At 37.7% G+C, this 13,892-nt stretch overlaps 1 protein-coding gene across 1 annotated transcript in view; it reads right to left on the minus strand.

The window, feature by feature from the left end:
* Positions 1 to 361: 361 nt before the first annotated feature.
* Positions 362 to 13,892, minus strand: part of Lypla1 (lysophospholipase 1) — a 32,730-nt gene continuing 19,199 nt past the window's right edge. Inside the window, exons 5-9 of the mRNA XM_069990724.1 lie at positions 13,433 to 13,503; positions 11,023 to 11,096; positions 7,552 to 7,653; positions 4,781 to 4,957; positions 362 to 2,279 (exon numbers count right to left, since the gene is read on the minus strand). Coding sequence (XP_069846825.1) covers positions 2,226 to 2,279; positions 4,781 to 4,957; positions 7,552 to 7,653; positions 11,023 to 11,096; positions 13,433 to 13,503 — 478 coding nt within the window. The 3' untranslated portion in view covers positions 362 to 2,225. The remainder of the gene's footprint in view (positions 2,280 to 4,780; positions 4,958 to 7,551; positions 7,654 to 11,022; positions 11,097 to 13,432; positions 13,504 to 13,892) is intronic.

The raw sequence follows: 13,892 nt of genomic DNA on the forward strand, positions 1-13,892 counted from the left end.
TTCAATTCCTCAGTACCACATACACAGAAAAAGCCAGAAGTGTCACTGTGGCTCAAGGGGTAGAGTGCTAGCCTTGAAAAAGATGCTCAGGGACAGTGCTCAGGCTCTGAGTTCAAGTCCCAGGACTGGAAAAAAAAATATCTTTCCTAATGTATTTTCTTATGATTACATTGTTAGTTTTCTTTTTAATTATAGATACCCATTCAAAGTTAAACCCAAATGTTAAAACAGTCCTGCATAATATACACCCGTATTTGAGGTATAGCGGGAAGATCAAGAGTTTTAGTCTACCTGGGCTATATATCAATACTCTGAAAACAAAGCAAAAACAGAAATACTTGAAATAACAGTCACAGAAAAGTCAGAATTAAATTTTATTTCACATTGATAGAAACCGTGAAAAACATTTACATATTCCCATGTTACACCACATTTCACTGGGATATTTCTTGCCATAAAGACCTTATTGGTTTGTGTAACTGAAATGTTTATGTTCTTCAAGGCAAATGACTTAGTAAATGATCGTTGAAATTTTTCAAATCCAGACACAAACATATGGCTTCATTATTAACATCCTGTATAATCTATTACTAAATTCCATGATCAATTAGCACCCATTTATAAAGATGCATTCTTAACATTGTTTTGGTCAGTTGGAATACAGCAGAAAAATTAACACTGTTCAGAAATACCAAGCACATATCTTTGCTACATATTAAACTGTGTAGTATATATTAAACAGTAGTATAGGTTCTGATCTTTATTATCCATAATTTGTTTTTAAGTAATTTTTACTGTTAATCCAGAAATTTTTACTTAAAAATCAAATACTTACTATTTCTAGGTTTGCTCAAAAGATCTTTTCTTGGTACTAGTACCTAGGGATTGAACTCAGGGCCCAGCGGCTGTTCTTTAGCTTTTCCAGGCAAAGCTGGCACCCTACTACTTAAGCCACAACTCATTATTTTTGGTGGTTAATTGGAGATAAGAATCTTACAAACTTCCATGCCCCAACTGGCATCAAACAGTGATCCTCAGCTCTTAGCCTCCTGAGTAGCTAGGATTATAGGTGTGAGCCATCAGTGCCTGGCTCAAAAGAAATAATTTTTAAAATTCATTTGACTAAAGTAAAATTTTCAAGTAAGTCTGTTCGCAGATAGAAATAATGTAGAAGTTTCTAATGAAACACTCATTTTCTACAGTAATGGGTTTCAAACATACATACAGAAAAGGTAAACTTAAAATTCTATGCTACATACCCAATCATTTAATAATTTGATTTTAAGATCAATCTTAAACATCTCTGAACATACCAGAGTATTAGCTATCCTTTTTTTTCAACAAGAAACTAAACCATATAATCATATTACCTAAATATTCTAGTAATTAGATCTAAATTTGGCCTAAGGTGTAATTTGAAATTCGTAGTACAGGAAGTTTATGTTTGACTTCTTTTATAATATACATAGATTTTAAATACCATGTATCTGTGATTCAGAATATAAAATTACAGCATATCTTGACAGATGTCTATGTCAGGGAGTCAATATTTGGTCTACTGTAAAAGTCAAGAAAGAAATTATTTTTTTGAGAGGATAGAAGGGTATTAAATAGAAATGATATCTGGGAAAAAGCCTTGTCCCTCAAATAAAAAGGCCATTAATTCAAGAGTACAGTATTACTCTTTTCTGATATTTAAAAGCATTATTCCTAGTGTTAGGAATAATACCATTACCATCTAATTCTTATGTATTACAGTAATTACATATCCATGAATACAGGTATAAAAATACAGACACTGCATGACAGCTAAGCAATTGTGGAACAACTCCCTAGACTAAACCACAGCATTAATACATCATTTATACTTTAACTGCTTGTTTACATCTGAACAAAGTTTCACTAAGAATACTAGTAGTTTTTAAATGATATAATAAAAACTCTGATTACAGTTTTATTATTTTCTAAATTATATTTGAGAAAAACAAGCTGATGGCTTCACTTATTTTACTACTATATTCTGGATTATCTTATACAAATACATGTATAGAAACTTAAAAGATCATATTCCCATGGGGAGACATTATTGAATCTGAATCATTGTATGTATTTGCAAAACATTTTACCACTGCAAACATTAGAAGTTTTAAGATCAGGCATGGGAGAAGGTTTATAATTGACTACAGTGATGCTGGTGTACTTCCACACAAGGCCTCTTAGTGACATCAATCAATTGGAGGTAGGAGTTTATCAATGAATTGTTTGACATCCATCATTTCCTGTTTGGAAAAAGTAATTTAATAAGCAGGTATATAAGTCAGAAATTAGGTCATGAAAATATCATTAAGTAAACCCATAGATAAAATGAGGCCATATATATATATATATATATATATATATATATATATATATATATATATTTTTTTTTTTTTTTTTTTTTTTTTTTTTTTTACAACTACAGTGAAAAGACATACAAAAAAATGGAGGCCCAGGGTGTAGCTCAGTGGTAGAGCACTTGCCTAGCATACTCCAGGGCCTGGGTTTCATTCCCAGCCAATAACAAACAAGCGGGGGAAGGTGCAAAAGAAAAAGAAATAAGAGCCTCCAATAGTTGTTTTTGTTGTTATGGTACAGAATTTGAACTTAGGGACTTGCACTTACTAGGTAGGCACTCTACCCAACCCATGTGCCTTTAATAGAAATTTCAGAGCCGTCTCTATAATGTTTACTTAGACTGAAATGATAGTTTTCACCTATTATCTAGTTCCATGAAAATAACATCTTCTTATTCTTAAAAACAACACTAAGGAGTGAGGAAGTTTAAGAGACAATCTCTATGCCAAGAAATGTCAGTAACTATGTAATTAGTAACAACTATATAGAGAGAGTGGAGAAGCCTAGCTTTTATCATTTTTCTCATTAGAATGCAATGCTAAATCCATAATATGAACTATTTGTGCCTTTCATAAGGTATTGCATACAACTAACCATTTGAAAGAAAGTATGTACCTATAATAGCCTGGAAATACAGATGAACATACCAAGTCTTTATTAGAAAACAAACTCCAGGAAACCTCCAGTAATCTGGCTTTGTTCCCCATCTCCCTCAAGCCCACTTCAAAGGCATCCACCTCACCAGATCAGAAATTAGCTCTGTAGAGGGGCTGGGAAGGTGGCTCAGTGGTAGAGCGTTTGTCTTGCATGCCTGAGGCTCTAGGTTTGATTCCTCAGCACTACATAAAGAAAAAAGCTGGAATTGGCGCTGTGGCTCAAGTGAGAGCGCTAGCCTTGAGCTGAAGAGCTGAGGGACAGCGCCCAGGCCCAGAGTTCAGGCCCCATGACCGGACCCAAAAAAGAAAAAAAAGAAAAAAGAAATTAGCTATGTAGAGAACTCTCAACTTCGTAGTTACTCTGATAGTGTCCTCACCAGACCCTGAGGCCTATGACACCTCCTGCTGCTCATTTCATTCAGTGTCCTCAAATGTGTTAACACAAACACCTTGCTGGCCCTGAAACAGACACATGCTTCTTGGTTACTGTTTTCTGTCTGTATTGATAATTATATATGACCTTTAAAAGATGTTATAAATATCCAAATGGCCATTGGCAGGCATGAGAGAAGGTTCCCTACTCCTCAGTGGGGAACTCCTAAATGAGTATGCAAGGTGCCAGCTCCTAACTGACCCTCCCTTTTCTGGATGGAATACTTCATTTTAGTGGGAGAGCACTTAAAGGATTCCTGGCCCTCTTATCATTCGGTCCCTAAAGCAAATGACTTAGCCAAGCAAGCTGAGTGGTTGTGAAATAGTGTTAGCTTGGCTACTTCACTGCTTAGCAGTTAATCTCTTTTTATTACAAGACTTTACAAGTTCCCACACCTATCCCAGCTTCCTTTGTTCTCATCAAGTGACCCTATTTCTTTATTGAAAAAAAAGCATCAAAATGAAAGCTCTTTATCTGTTACACTTTTCCATTATCTGTCTCAATTCACTAGTGTTTTCTCCTTGTTTTAGATAAGACAGTCCATCTATGGTTTTAGTTCTATCATATGATCTCAAAGATTCCCTCCCTCCCTTTCTTCCCTTTTCCTCTTCTTGTCGTTTTCCTTTTCCTTTTGGTACTGGAGATTGAACTCAGAGCCTCACACTTGCCAGGTAAGTACTCTACCTTCTTGAACCATACTTTCAAACCTTTTTCTTTTAGTTTGACTTTCATTTTTTTTGTCTGTTAAATTTTTCCCCCTTTTTTTACTAGCATACATTAATTGTACAAGGAGTACTTCATTGTAACATTTCCATACATACATACAATGTATCCCAATCAACCTTACTCCCTTCTCTATCAGTCCCTTACCCCATATCTCCTCACTTCTAAAACATTTTGACAGGTTTCACTGTTCTATTTTCTTTTTTATTGGTTGTTGGGCTTGAACTCAGAGCTTGGGCACTGTCCCTAAGCTCTTTCACTCAAGGTTAGTGCTCTACCACCTTAAGTCACAGTGCCACTTCCATTTTTCATGGACTTTCCTGCCCAGACTGGTTTCAAAACACAATCCTCCTGAGATCTGAGGATCACGGTTCAAAGCCAGCCCAGGCAGCAAAGTCTGTGAGACTCTTATCTCCAATAAACCACTAGAAAACGGGAAGTGCCGCTGTGGCTCAAGCAGTAGAGCAGTAGAGCGCTCGCCTTGAGCTGAAGAGCTCAGGGAAAGTGCCCAAGCCCAGAGTTCAAACCCTACAACTGACAAAAAAAAAAAAAAAAGCTAACTCGAAGTACCTACCTGTTGACATGAACTGTGCATCATGCCTTCATATGTTTTGAAAGTCACATTGGCTGGATTGACCAATGTTTTCAGTTTTTCAGCAGTCAGACAACCAAACATTAGGGGAACTAAAGGGTCACAATCTCCATGGCACTGGAGAATAGAAATATCTCTATTAGCTCCAGTTATAGGACCCTGCAAAAAAGCAAGACAAAATAGTATTATTGATGCAAATATATAAAAAGCATTATATTATAAGACTGTAGATATGCACCTTATCACTTATATTTGGCCAAATGAAATTCCTTGATCCCTCATTCCTTTACTTAAACTTCTAAAGGATAGATGATTATTTTGCCTTGGTAGCCAATTACATCTTAATTCACCTTCCTATTTTCAGTATCTTAATATGTAAGGTAATTACTACTAACATACATCAGGCAAATGAATGTGTTAATAAATATTATGTGTAATATACCAGCTACTATACAGAGATAAAACTCTAAATTTAAAAATGAATTGGTCATTGCCTCACTATTCACAATAGCCAAGAATGGAAACAACCCAGATGCCCCACAAAAGATGTGTGGAGCTATATACAATGGAATTTTAAACAGCCATTAGAAAGAATAAAATAATGTCGTTTGCAGGGAAACGGATGGAACTAGAACAAATCATGTTAAGTGAAGAAAGTCCAGATCAGAGAACAAGTACCACATGTTCTCTCTGATATGCAGAAAGTTAAATCTAAAATGCACTGGGATATGACAAATTACACAGGATTCTAGATACTCGCATATACCTAGGAGAGAATCACAAAGGTGTAATACCCAAGCACCTCTTCAGATAGATAGATAGATAGATAGATAGATAGATAGATAGATAGATAGATAGATAGATAGATAGATAGATAGATAGATAGATAGATAGATAGACGGATGGATGGATAGATAGATAGATAGATAGATAGATAGATAGATAGATAGATAGATAGATAGATAGATAGATAGATAATATACAATTCAAACTACATAGATATGGAAACAAAGGACTTTAAATTTTTTTGATGATTCTGTATTTTTTACCTTATACACATTGTATTCATGTGCACATCTGTGGGAGGGGAGGACACAGAATCCGAGGAAAAAGGGTGAAAAAGTGGAGCACAATGGACATTGATGAAAATGAACTATACAACTCATGGGTGAAGATGGGAGGGAGAAAGGGAATGGAAGAGAATGAAGAAACAGGTAACCATACAAATGGAAATATACTTATTACCTGATGCATATAAATGTAACCTCCCTGCATGTCACTCTATAATCAGTAAATTTTTTAAAAAGTGAACTGAAAGTGGCACTGTAGCTCTAGTGGTAGAGCACTAGCCTTGAGCACAGGCTCAGGGACAGTGCCCAGGCCCTGAGTTCAAGCCCTACAACCGACAAAAAACAAAAAAACTGAACCGAAAGCCAGGTGCCAGTGGCTCACACCTGTAATCCTAGCTACTGAGCTGAAACCCAAAGGATCACAGTCCAAAGCCAGCCCAGCAGAAAAGTCTGAAAGACTCAACCCTGAATTAGCCAGAAATAAAAAAATCTCAGCTAGGAGCACAGCTTAAGTGGTAGCGCACCAACTACAAGCTGAGCAAGCCTTCCTCTGAGTTCAAACTCCAGTACTGGGATGCTTGCAATCTAGTATTCAGGAAGCTGAAGTGGGAGAATATCATAAGGACAGCCTAGGGCAAAAAAGACTCTGGGGGAAAAACAAAAAAAGGCTTCAAAAAAAAAAGCAGGCTTCAGCACACATGCCTAGCACACGTAAGGGGGAAAAAAGCCGTAGATTCAATCCCCAGTGCTGCAAAAAGGAATTCAAAAATAATGTCCACACCTCCCATGTGTTCTGTATATTGGCTCTATTGTTTGAATATTTAGAAATTATATCTGCCTGTGCACTGGTAGCTCACACCTGTAATCCTAGCTACTGAGGAAGCTGAGATCTGAAGATCACAGTTCAAAGCAGGAAAGGCTATGAGATTCCTAATTCCAATTAACCATCAAAAAGCTGGAAATAGAGGTATGGCTCAAATAGTCGAATGCTAACCTTGAGCACAAAAGTTCAGGGACAAGCCCTAGCAGACAGACAGACACACACACACACACACACACACACACACACACACACATACACACACAGAGAGAGAGAGAAAGAGAGGGAAAGGTAGGGAGAGAGGGAAAAAGGTACAAAGGAAGGAAGGAAGGAAGGAAGGAAGGGAGGGAGGGAGGGAGAGAAATTATATCTGATAGTAAACTTCTGCTACCAAACACTAAATATTTTAAACATTAAAAATACTCTGTTAAAACAGCCCTATTTCATAATACTCTAAAATGTACCAAATCTTCAAATATTATGATTCATAACAATAGACATTTCTTATTGCATTTCATGTAACCCACAGTAAAGACATTATAGTATATAGATATAAAGCCCAGTAATACAACAAAAAAACTTTAGGGAAATTCTCTTAAACTATGATTCATGAAAACCATGAGGTGATGAGTGGTGCATGTTCACCATTTGTAACCAGGGTACTACTGTGGTGTAGGATGTGTACAATGGGAGAGGCTGTGTTCCTGGGGAAAAAGGAACTCTGTACTTTCCACTCAATTTTACTATAAGCATAAAACTGCTTTTTAAAAACAACGGCTTATTAAATAAAAGGATGAACTCCCCAACATTATCTATTATCTCTTAGCTCTGCAATTTTATGTTATGCACATCAACCAAGCTACCTGTGGAAACGAAGTCCGAAGTGGAAGCCAGCAACTCAGTGCAGTGACGCCTGCCAGTTTCTGCTGCATGGTGAGAGCAGTGTATAAAGATAAAGCTCCTCCCTGAAAAGAAAGCAGGGACTGACTGGAACATGCATTCTGTCTGCAGCAGGAAAAATTTCCCTTTCTTAATGATGTTCATAAAGTAACAAAATAGTCCAGCACTGGTGGCTCACACCTATAATCCTAGCTACATAGAAGGTTGAGATCTGAGGCTAGAAGTGTTAAGCCAGCCTGGGCAAAAATGTCTGAGAGACTCCATCTCCAATAAACCAGGAACAAAAAACAAACAAAAAAGCTGCACTTGAGGTGTATCTGCAGCACAAGTGCATCAGCCAGGAGTGAATAAAAAGGCAGAGACTGGAGTGTGAGGAGAGAGTGAGTTCAAACATTACAAGTAAGGTAAGCCATATTCTAAATGTGTAGTTACCATTTTGTCCTCTGAAAAGTCTTAGGCAAAAAAATCTAACCTAGAAGCAAATTTGTATTGTTTTCTAAAACAGAAATTCAAGGTAATGACTGTATAGCAGTCCTATCTACTACTGTTTAGCAGTAGTGTCTGCCCATACCCTGTCTTGGGAACTACATTCTTACTAGCCATCTCCAGGCCCCATAATTCTGTCCATGCCCATAAGTCATGGGGCATGAGAGTCTTTCTCCCAGGACTATGGACTACCAGTCTCTGCGTGGCTGGAATGGTAACATGTAGAAGCTAGAAAGCTCCAGGATGCAAATGCTTCAATGGCCGACCAATGATGGAAAGATAGAAGAAACAGTTGAGCAGAGAGACAGGAAGGTTGAAAGAAGAGTCCTCATGGCTTGCTCAATCCTAGCTACTTACTGAAGCCTTGCTCTATTTTTATCTACAGTTCCCTAGATATAATGCCAAAGACTCCTGACCTACTCCTTCTTCCTAAATGTATTAGGAATCGGTTTCTGTAGGCTATAATTGATGAATTATAAGTAATAAAATCTGTATGTCTCATTTTAATCAAACATCATTAGTCTCTATCCCCATATTGTGTCAAGACATTATCACTACAATCGCCAAATCAAAACCTTCTAACTAAATTTTATCAACAGCATCCCTTTTTATTGAATTTAATTTTTTTATTTTTTTCAGTCACGGGGCTTGAACTCTGGGCCTGGGCACTGTCCCTCAGCTCTTCAGCTCAAGGCAAGTGCTCTGCCACTTGAACCACAGCGCCTCTTCCAGTTTTCTTGTGGTTTATTGGATCAGAGTCTAATGGATTTTCCTGCCAGGGCTAGCTTTGAGCCGTGATCCTCAGATCTCAGCCTCCTGAGTAGCTAGGATTACAGGCATGAGCCACCAATGCCCAGCAAATTTTATTCTTAAATGATTCTAGAACTTTGAAATGTCCCCTAAGTTCTTGATTGAGGAGACTTATAGATTAGAAGCTACTGTATTGGGGAATGAGTTACATGAGCACAAGTACTGATAGAATCTCAGTCTAAAGAAACTGGCTGTGCATTATTTACTATAGCTAAGATATGGAACCAACCCAGAAGCCCCTCAGTAGAGGAATGGAAAATGTAGTACATATACACAATGGAATTCTATGCCTCCATCAGAAAGAATGACATTGCCCCATTTGTTAGGAAATGGAAAGGCTTGGAAAAAATTATATTAAGTGAAGTAAGCCAGGCCCAAAGAAACATAGGTCCCATGGTTTCCCTTATTTGCAATATATAGTATATGTCTGAGTCAAGCAGAAAAGGTCAGATAAGGTGATGTTAAGGAAATGAACCCTAAAATATGTATTCAAATGTATTTTTTCTTTCATGCGATTGTTTCTAACACATTTATAAGATTATTTCTTTGTTGCTTTGTATGTCCATCCCCCACAGTATAACCCCTGCTTTCACTGCATTTGATGTCAGTATAATTTGTGGAGGGGAAGAGGAAAAACAAATCATTTAAATAGGGATACAGGTGGATCCATTGCAACAATGAGAAGTGCAAGTCATTATGTCGAAATCGAACTTTACAACTTTGGTGTGGTGGATTGGGGGGGGATGGGAAGGGATGGAAGGGGAAACAAAGGAGAAGGCTACAATGCTTGATAAGAAATGTACTCATTATCTTGCCCATGTAATTGTAACCCCTCTGTACAATATTTTCACAATAATAAATAACTAAATAAATAAAAAAGAAACTGGCTGTGGAACTATGTATATTGCAGCATTATTTACCATAGCTAAGATATGGAACCAACCCAGATGCCCCTCAGTAGATGAATGGATCAAGAAAATGTTATATAATGGAATTCTATGCCTCCATCCATCAGAAAGAATGGCACTGCCCCATTTGTTAGGAAATGGAAAGACTTGGAAAACATTATATTAAGTGAAGTAAGCCAGGCACAAAGAAACAGGTCCCATGGTTTCCCTTATTTGCAATAACCAATATATGTCTGAGGCAAGCAGATAAGGTCAAAAGCTACATGCACACGACCAGATAAGATGATGTTAAGCGAAATGAACCCCAAGATAGGGACACAAGTGGTTTTTTCTTGCTTGCTATTGTTTCTAAAGTATTTCTAATGTACCATGTGATTTTTTTTGTTTCTTTGTATGTTCCTCCCACACAGTATAACCCGTTTTCACTGTATTTGATCTCTAATTTGGGGAGGGGAAGGGAAAAAACAAAATGCTTAAATAGGGATACAGGTTGACCCATTGTAACAATAAGATGTACAAGACACTATGTCGAAAAACGAATTTTACAATTTGGCGGGGGGGGGGGGGTAGTTGTAGTTGTGGAGGTGGGAGGGAAGGTATGGTAGGGAAAAACAAAGGAGGAGGCAACAATGCTTGATAGGAAATATACTCATTACCTTGCTCATGTAACTGTAACCCCTCTGTACAGTATTTTTACAATAAAAAAGTATTAAATTTTAAAAAAAGAAATTGGCTATGGAGAAAGTACAGAAGGTTGGAGAAGAAATACAAAGAGGAAGACACCAAAGTAAACATTACATACTTTTATCCATACCTATCTTATAGGCCAAAGAAGGAAAAAAGTTCTCCTTTTCCCTTTCTTATGGTTGCCACTAGTAGCTTTCTCTAAGAACAAGGGCATATGTTATTAACTTAGAAACCTAACTACAATGTATTGTGCTTATTTTTTAAAAGTACATTCCAGGCTCCAATCTATTATTTAATGAATAGATTTTGCAGGCATTCTAAAAGGTAATGAACACTGAGACCAGGAAACTAGAAAAGCCAAAAAAAAAAAAAAAAAAGTATACTAAGCAGAAATTAATTAGTTCCACTCTAATCAAATTTTATTCCATACTACTACAAGATTCTACAGCTTCTTAAAGAAAAACTCTTCTCTAGAAAAAAGAAACCATAGAAACCATACATTTCTATATAAATAAATATACTGAAAGTACTGACATATCTTACCTGAGAAAATCCTCCTAAAATAATTCTGTTAGAAGGAATGCCATTCTTTACCTCTTGATCTATCAAAGCTTTTACTTAAAAAAAAAAAAAAGAAAGAAAGTTACTACAAATACTTTAAAAATTAAGTATATTTATACAATTTAAAATAGGAAAAAAAAATAAGAACAAAGTACATTCAAGATAGAAATGGGAGTATGAGCCTCTGTTCAGTAATTCGCTTTGGAGAGGAAAGAAATAAGAAGTATTTCATAGGCCAACTCTATTGTGAGGACAGAACTTTTCATTCTGGAATTCACTAGGCTTGCCTATCTAGAAGGGCCTGGCCTCTTCCTGTCTTCCACAGAGAAGACATTCCATCTTCCCTTACTTGAGGTCATACTTTTACCATCTTTTATGCTTAGGCAAAATCTTAGCTTTAAGATCCTAGCTGGCTGCCGGTGGCTTGTGCCTGTAATCCCATCTACTCAGTTTGAAGCCAGCCTAGGCAGACAAGTGTGTGAGACTATTATCTCCAAGTAACCATCAAAAAGTTGGAAGTGGAGGACTGGGAAGGTGGCTCAGTGGTAGAGTGCTTGCCTTGCATGCATGAGGCCCTGGGTTCCATTCCTCAGCACTAGATAAGCAAAAAAAGCCCGAAGTGGTGCTGTGGCTCAAATGGTAGAGCACTAGGCTTGAGCTGAAGAGCTGAGGGATAGCACCCAGGCCCAGAGGTCAGGCCCTTTGACTGGCAAAAACAAAACAAAACAAAACTTAGAAGTGGAGGCATGGCTCAAGTGTTAGAATGCCAACCATCTAAGCAAGGCAAGAACGTGAGGCCCTGAGTTGAAGCCCCAGTGTATATGTGGGCGGAGGGGGGAAAGGGGAGGAGAGGAGAGCTTTGATTTATGTTTTGGTGAGTCCAAAAGTCAATCTTCATGGTTTGACATTCCCAATCATCCAATGCCTCTTGAATGTATTTTCTTCAATCTCAAAGAACTCTAAAATTGTTTTCTTTCTTTTTGTGTCAGGCCTGGGGCTTGAATTCAGGGCCTGGCAGTGTTCCTGAGCTTTTGTGCTTAAGGCTATCACTTGAGCCATAGCTCCACTTACAACTTTTTGGTGGTTAACTGCTAGGTTGGCTTTGAACCAAGATCCCCTGAATAGCTGGGATTATAGTATGAGCCACGACACCTGGTTTTCTAAATTCTTTTTTGTTGTTATTAGTCATGGGGCTTGAACTTGGCCTGAACACTGTCCCTCAGCTCTTCAGTTCAAGGCTAGCTCTACCACTTGAGCCACTGCATCACTTCTGGTTTTCTGAGTAGTTTTTTGGAGGTCAGAATCTCATGGACTTTCCTGCCCAGGCTGTCTTTGAACCGAGATCCTCAGATCTCAGCTTCCTGGGCAGCTAGGATTACAGGCGTGAGCCACTGGCGCCCGGCTGGCTTTCTAAATTCTTAATGATAATAAAAAGGACTTTTACTGAGTTTTGGTTTTTAATGTATTTCAGAAAATTTTCAAACAAATTCAAAAGTAAAAAAGAGCAGTGTGATAATTCTCCACCTACACGGCATGTGGGTCAGTTCCCAGCTGGGTTCTTTCACCAGTGCTGCCCACCCTCAGGAATCACCACCCAGAACATTTCCAATTCCAGTCATCAGTGTTCTAGTTGTAAACATCTGCATACATTTAAAAAGAAGACAAGGAAGCTTCTCTGTATTTTTTAAAACTACATCATCCCACAGAAAGTTAATGTTCTGTTTTTACACACCAAATAAGCCAACTTATTATTACAAAGGAGAATGGAATACTAACCAGAAAACAGGCTCTGGATCTGGAGATTCTTAAAGTATAGCCTATACTATGTAAATCAAAGCAAGGTTCTTACGTATTCGACAGAGCTGAAACTTGATAACTATTTGTCTCTTATCTACTTTACTTCCACTGGTCACAGATATGTGTATGTGGTAAGAAAACAACAGAATGAGAATGGAAAAACAGTAAAGCATTTGTGAAGTTCCTGGCTTCCATCACCACCACCACCACCACCAAAAAAAAACAGCAACAACAAAACCCAAATTTACAGGTTGGGAAGGTAGCTTAGTGGTAGCATGCTTGTCTTGTATGCATGAGGCCCTGAGTTCAATTTCTCAGCACCATACAAGCAGAAAAAGCCGGAAGTAGGGCTGAGGCTCAAGTGGTAGAGTGCTAGTGTTCAGCTGAAAAGCTGAGGGGACAGTGCCCAAGCCCAGATTTCAGGCCCCACAACTGACAAAAAAAAAAAAAAAATACCCACATTTACAAAAGAAAGAAACAACACTACCTCTTGAATTTACATAACTGTGTCATATATAATCAGCGTCAATTTCACTACTGAGTTTCTTAAGAATAGTTTGAATGACTGTCTTTATAAAAAATTTTCTGTACTTACCACTTTCTGATGCCTGTTTAATTCCATACTCATCTTCCTGGGATTCTGGTGAAAGCCCAATAATATCAAACCTAGAAAATAAGGCCAAATCTTAAAAGACCAATTCAATTTTAAGAAAATCTATCCTTGGTGAGTATCTTTTACTAAACAAGTGTCAAAGGTACCAAAGGCTCTCTCCAGAGCCAATGGCAGGAATCTTAGACAGCACTGAGGAAAAATCACAACCTGTAAGCAGCACAGAAGAATGAGAACTTAGTCCTGCTTCCCGATCATGAAGTGCAAAAGAAATATGAGAATTTCTTGAGGGAAGAAAGAGAAGTGATTGCCTTGGAAACTATCTAGCTCTCAGGAAGAATAAGAAGTGGGAAAAATGAAGAGGTTCTAATTTAACTGATGTACCACATGTGATCATTCAAATGTCTAATTACTGGGCTGGGAAGTTGGCTCAATGGTAGAGCGC

Source organism: Dipodomys merriami, unplaced genomic scaffold (assembly GCF_024711535.1).
Source record: "Dipodomys merriami isolate MVZ:Mamm:240054 unplaced genomic scaffold, mDipMer1.0.p SCAF_4, whole genome shotgun sequence".
NCBI classification, from domain to species: Eukaryota; Metazoa; Chordata; class Mammalia; order Rodentia; family Heteromyidae; genus Dipodomys; species Dipodomys merriami.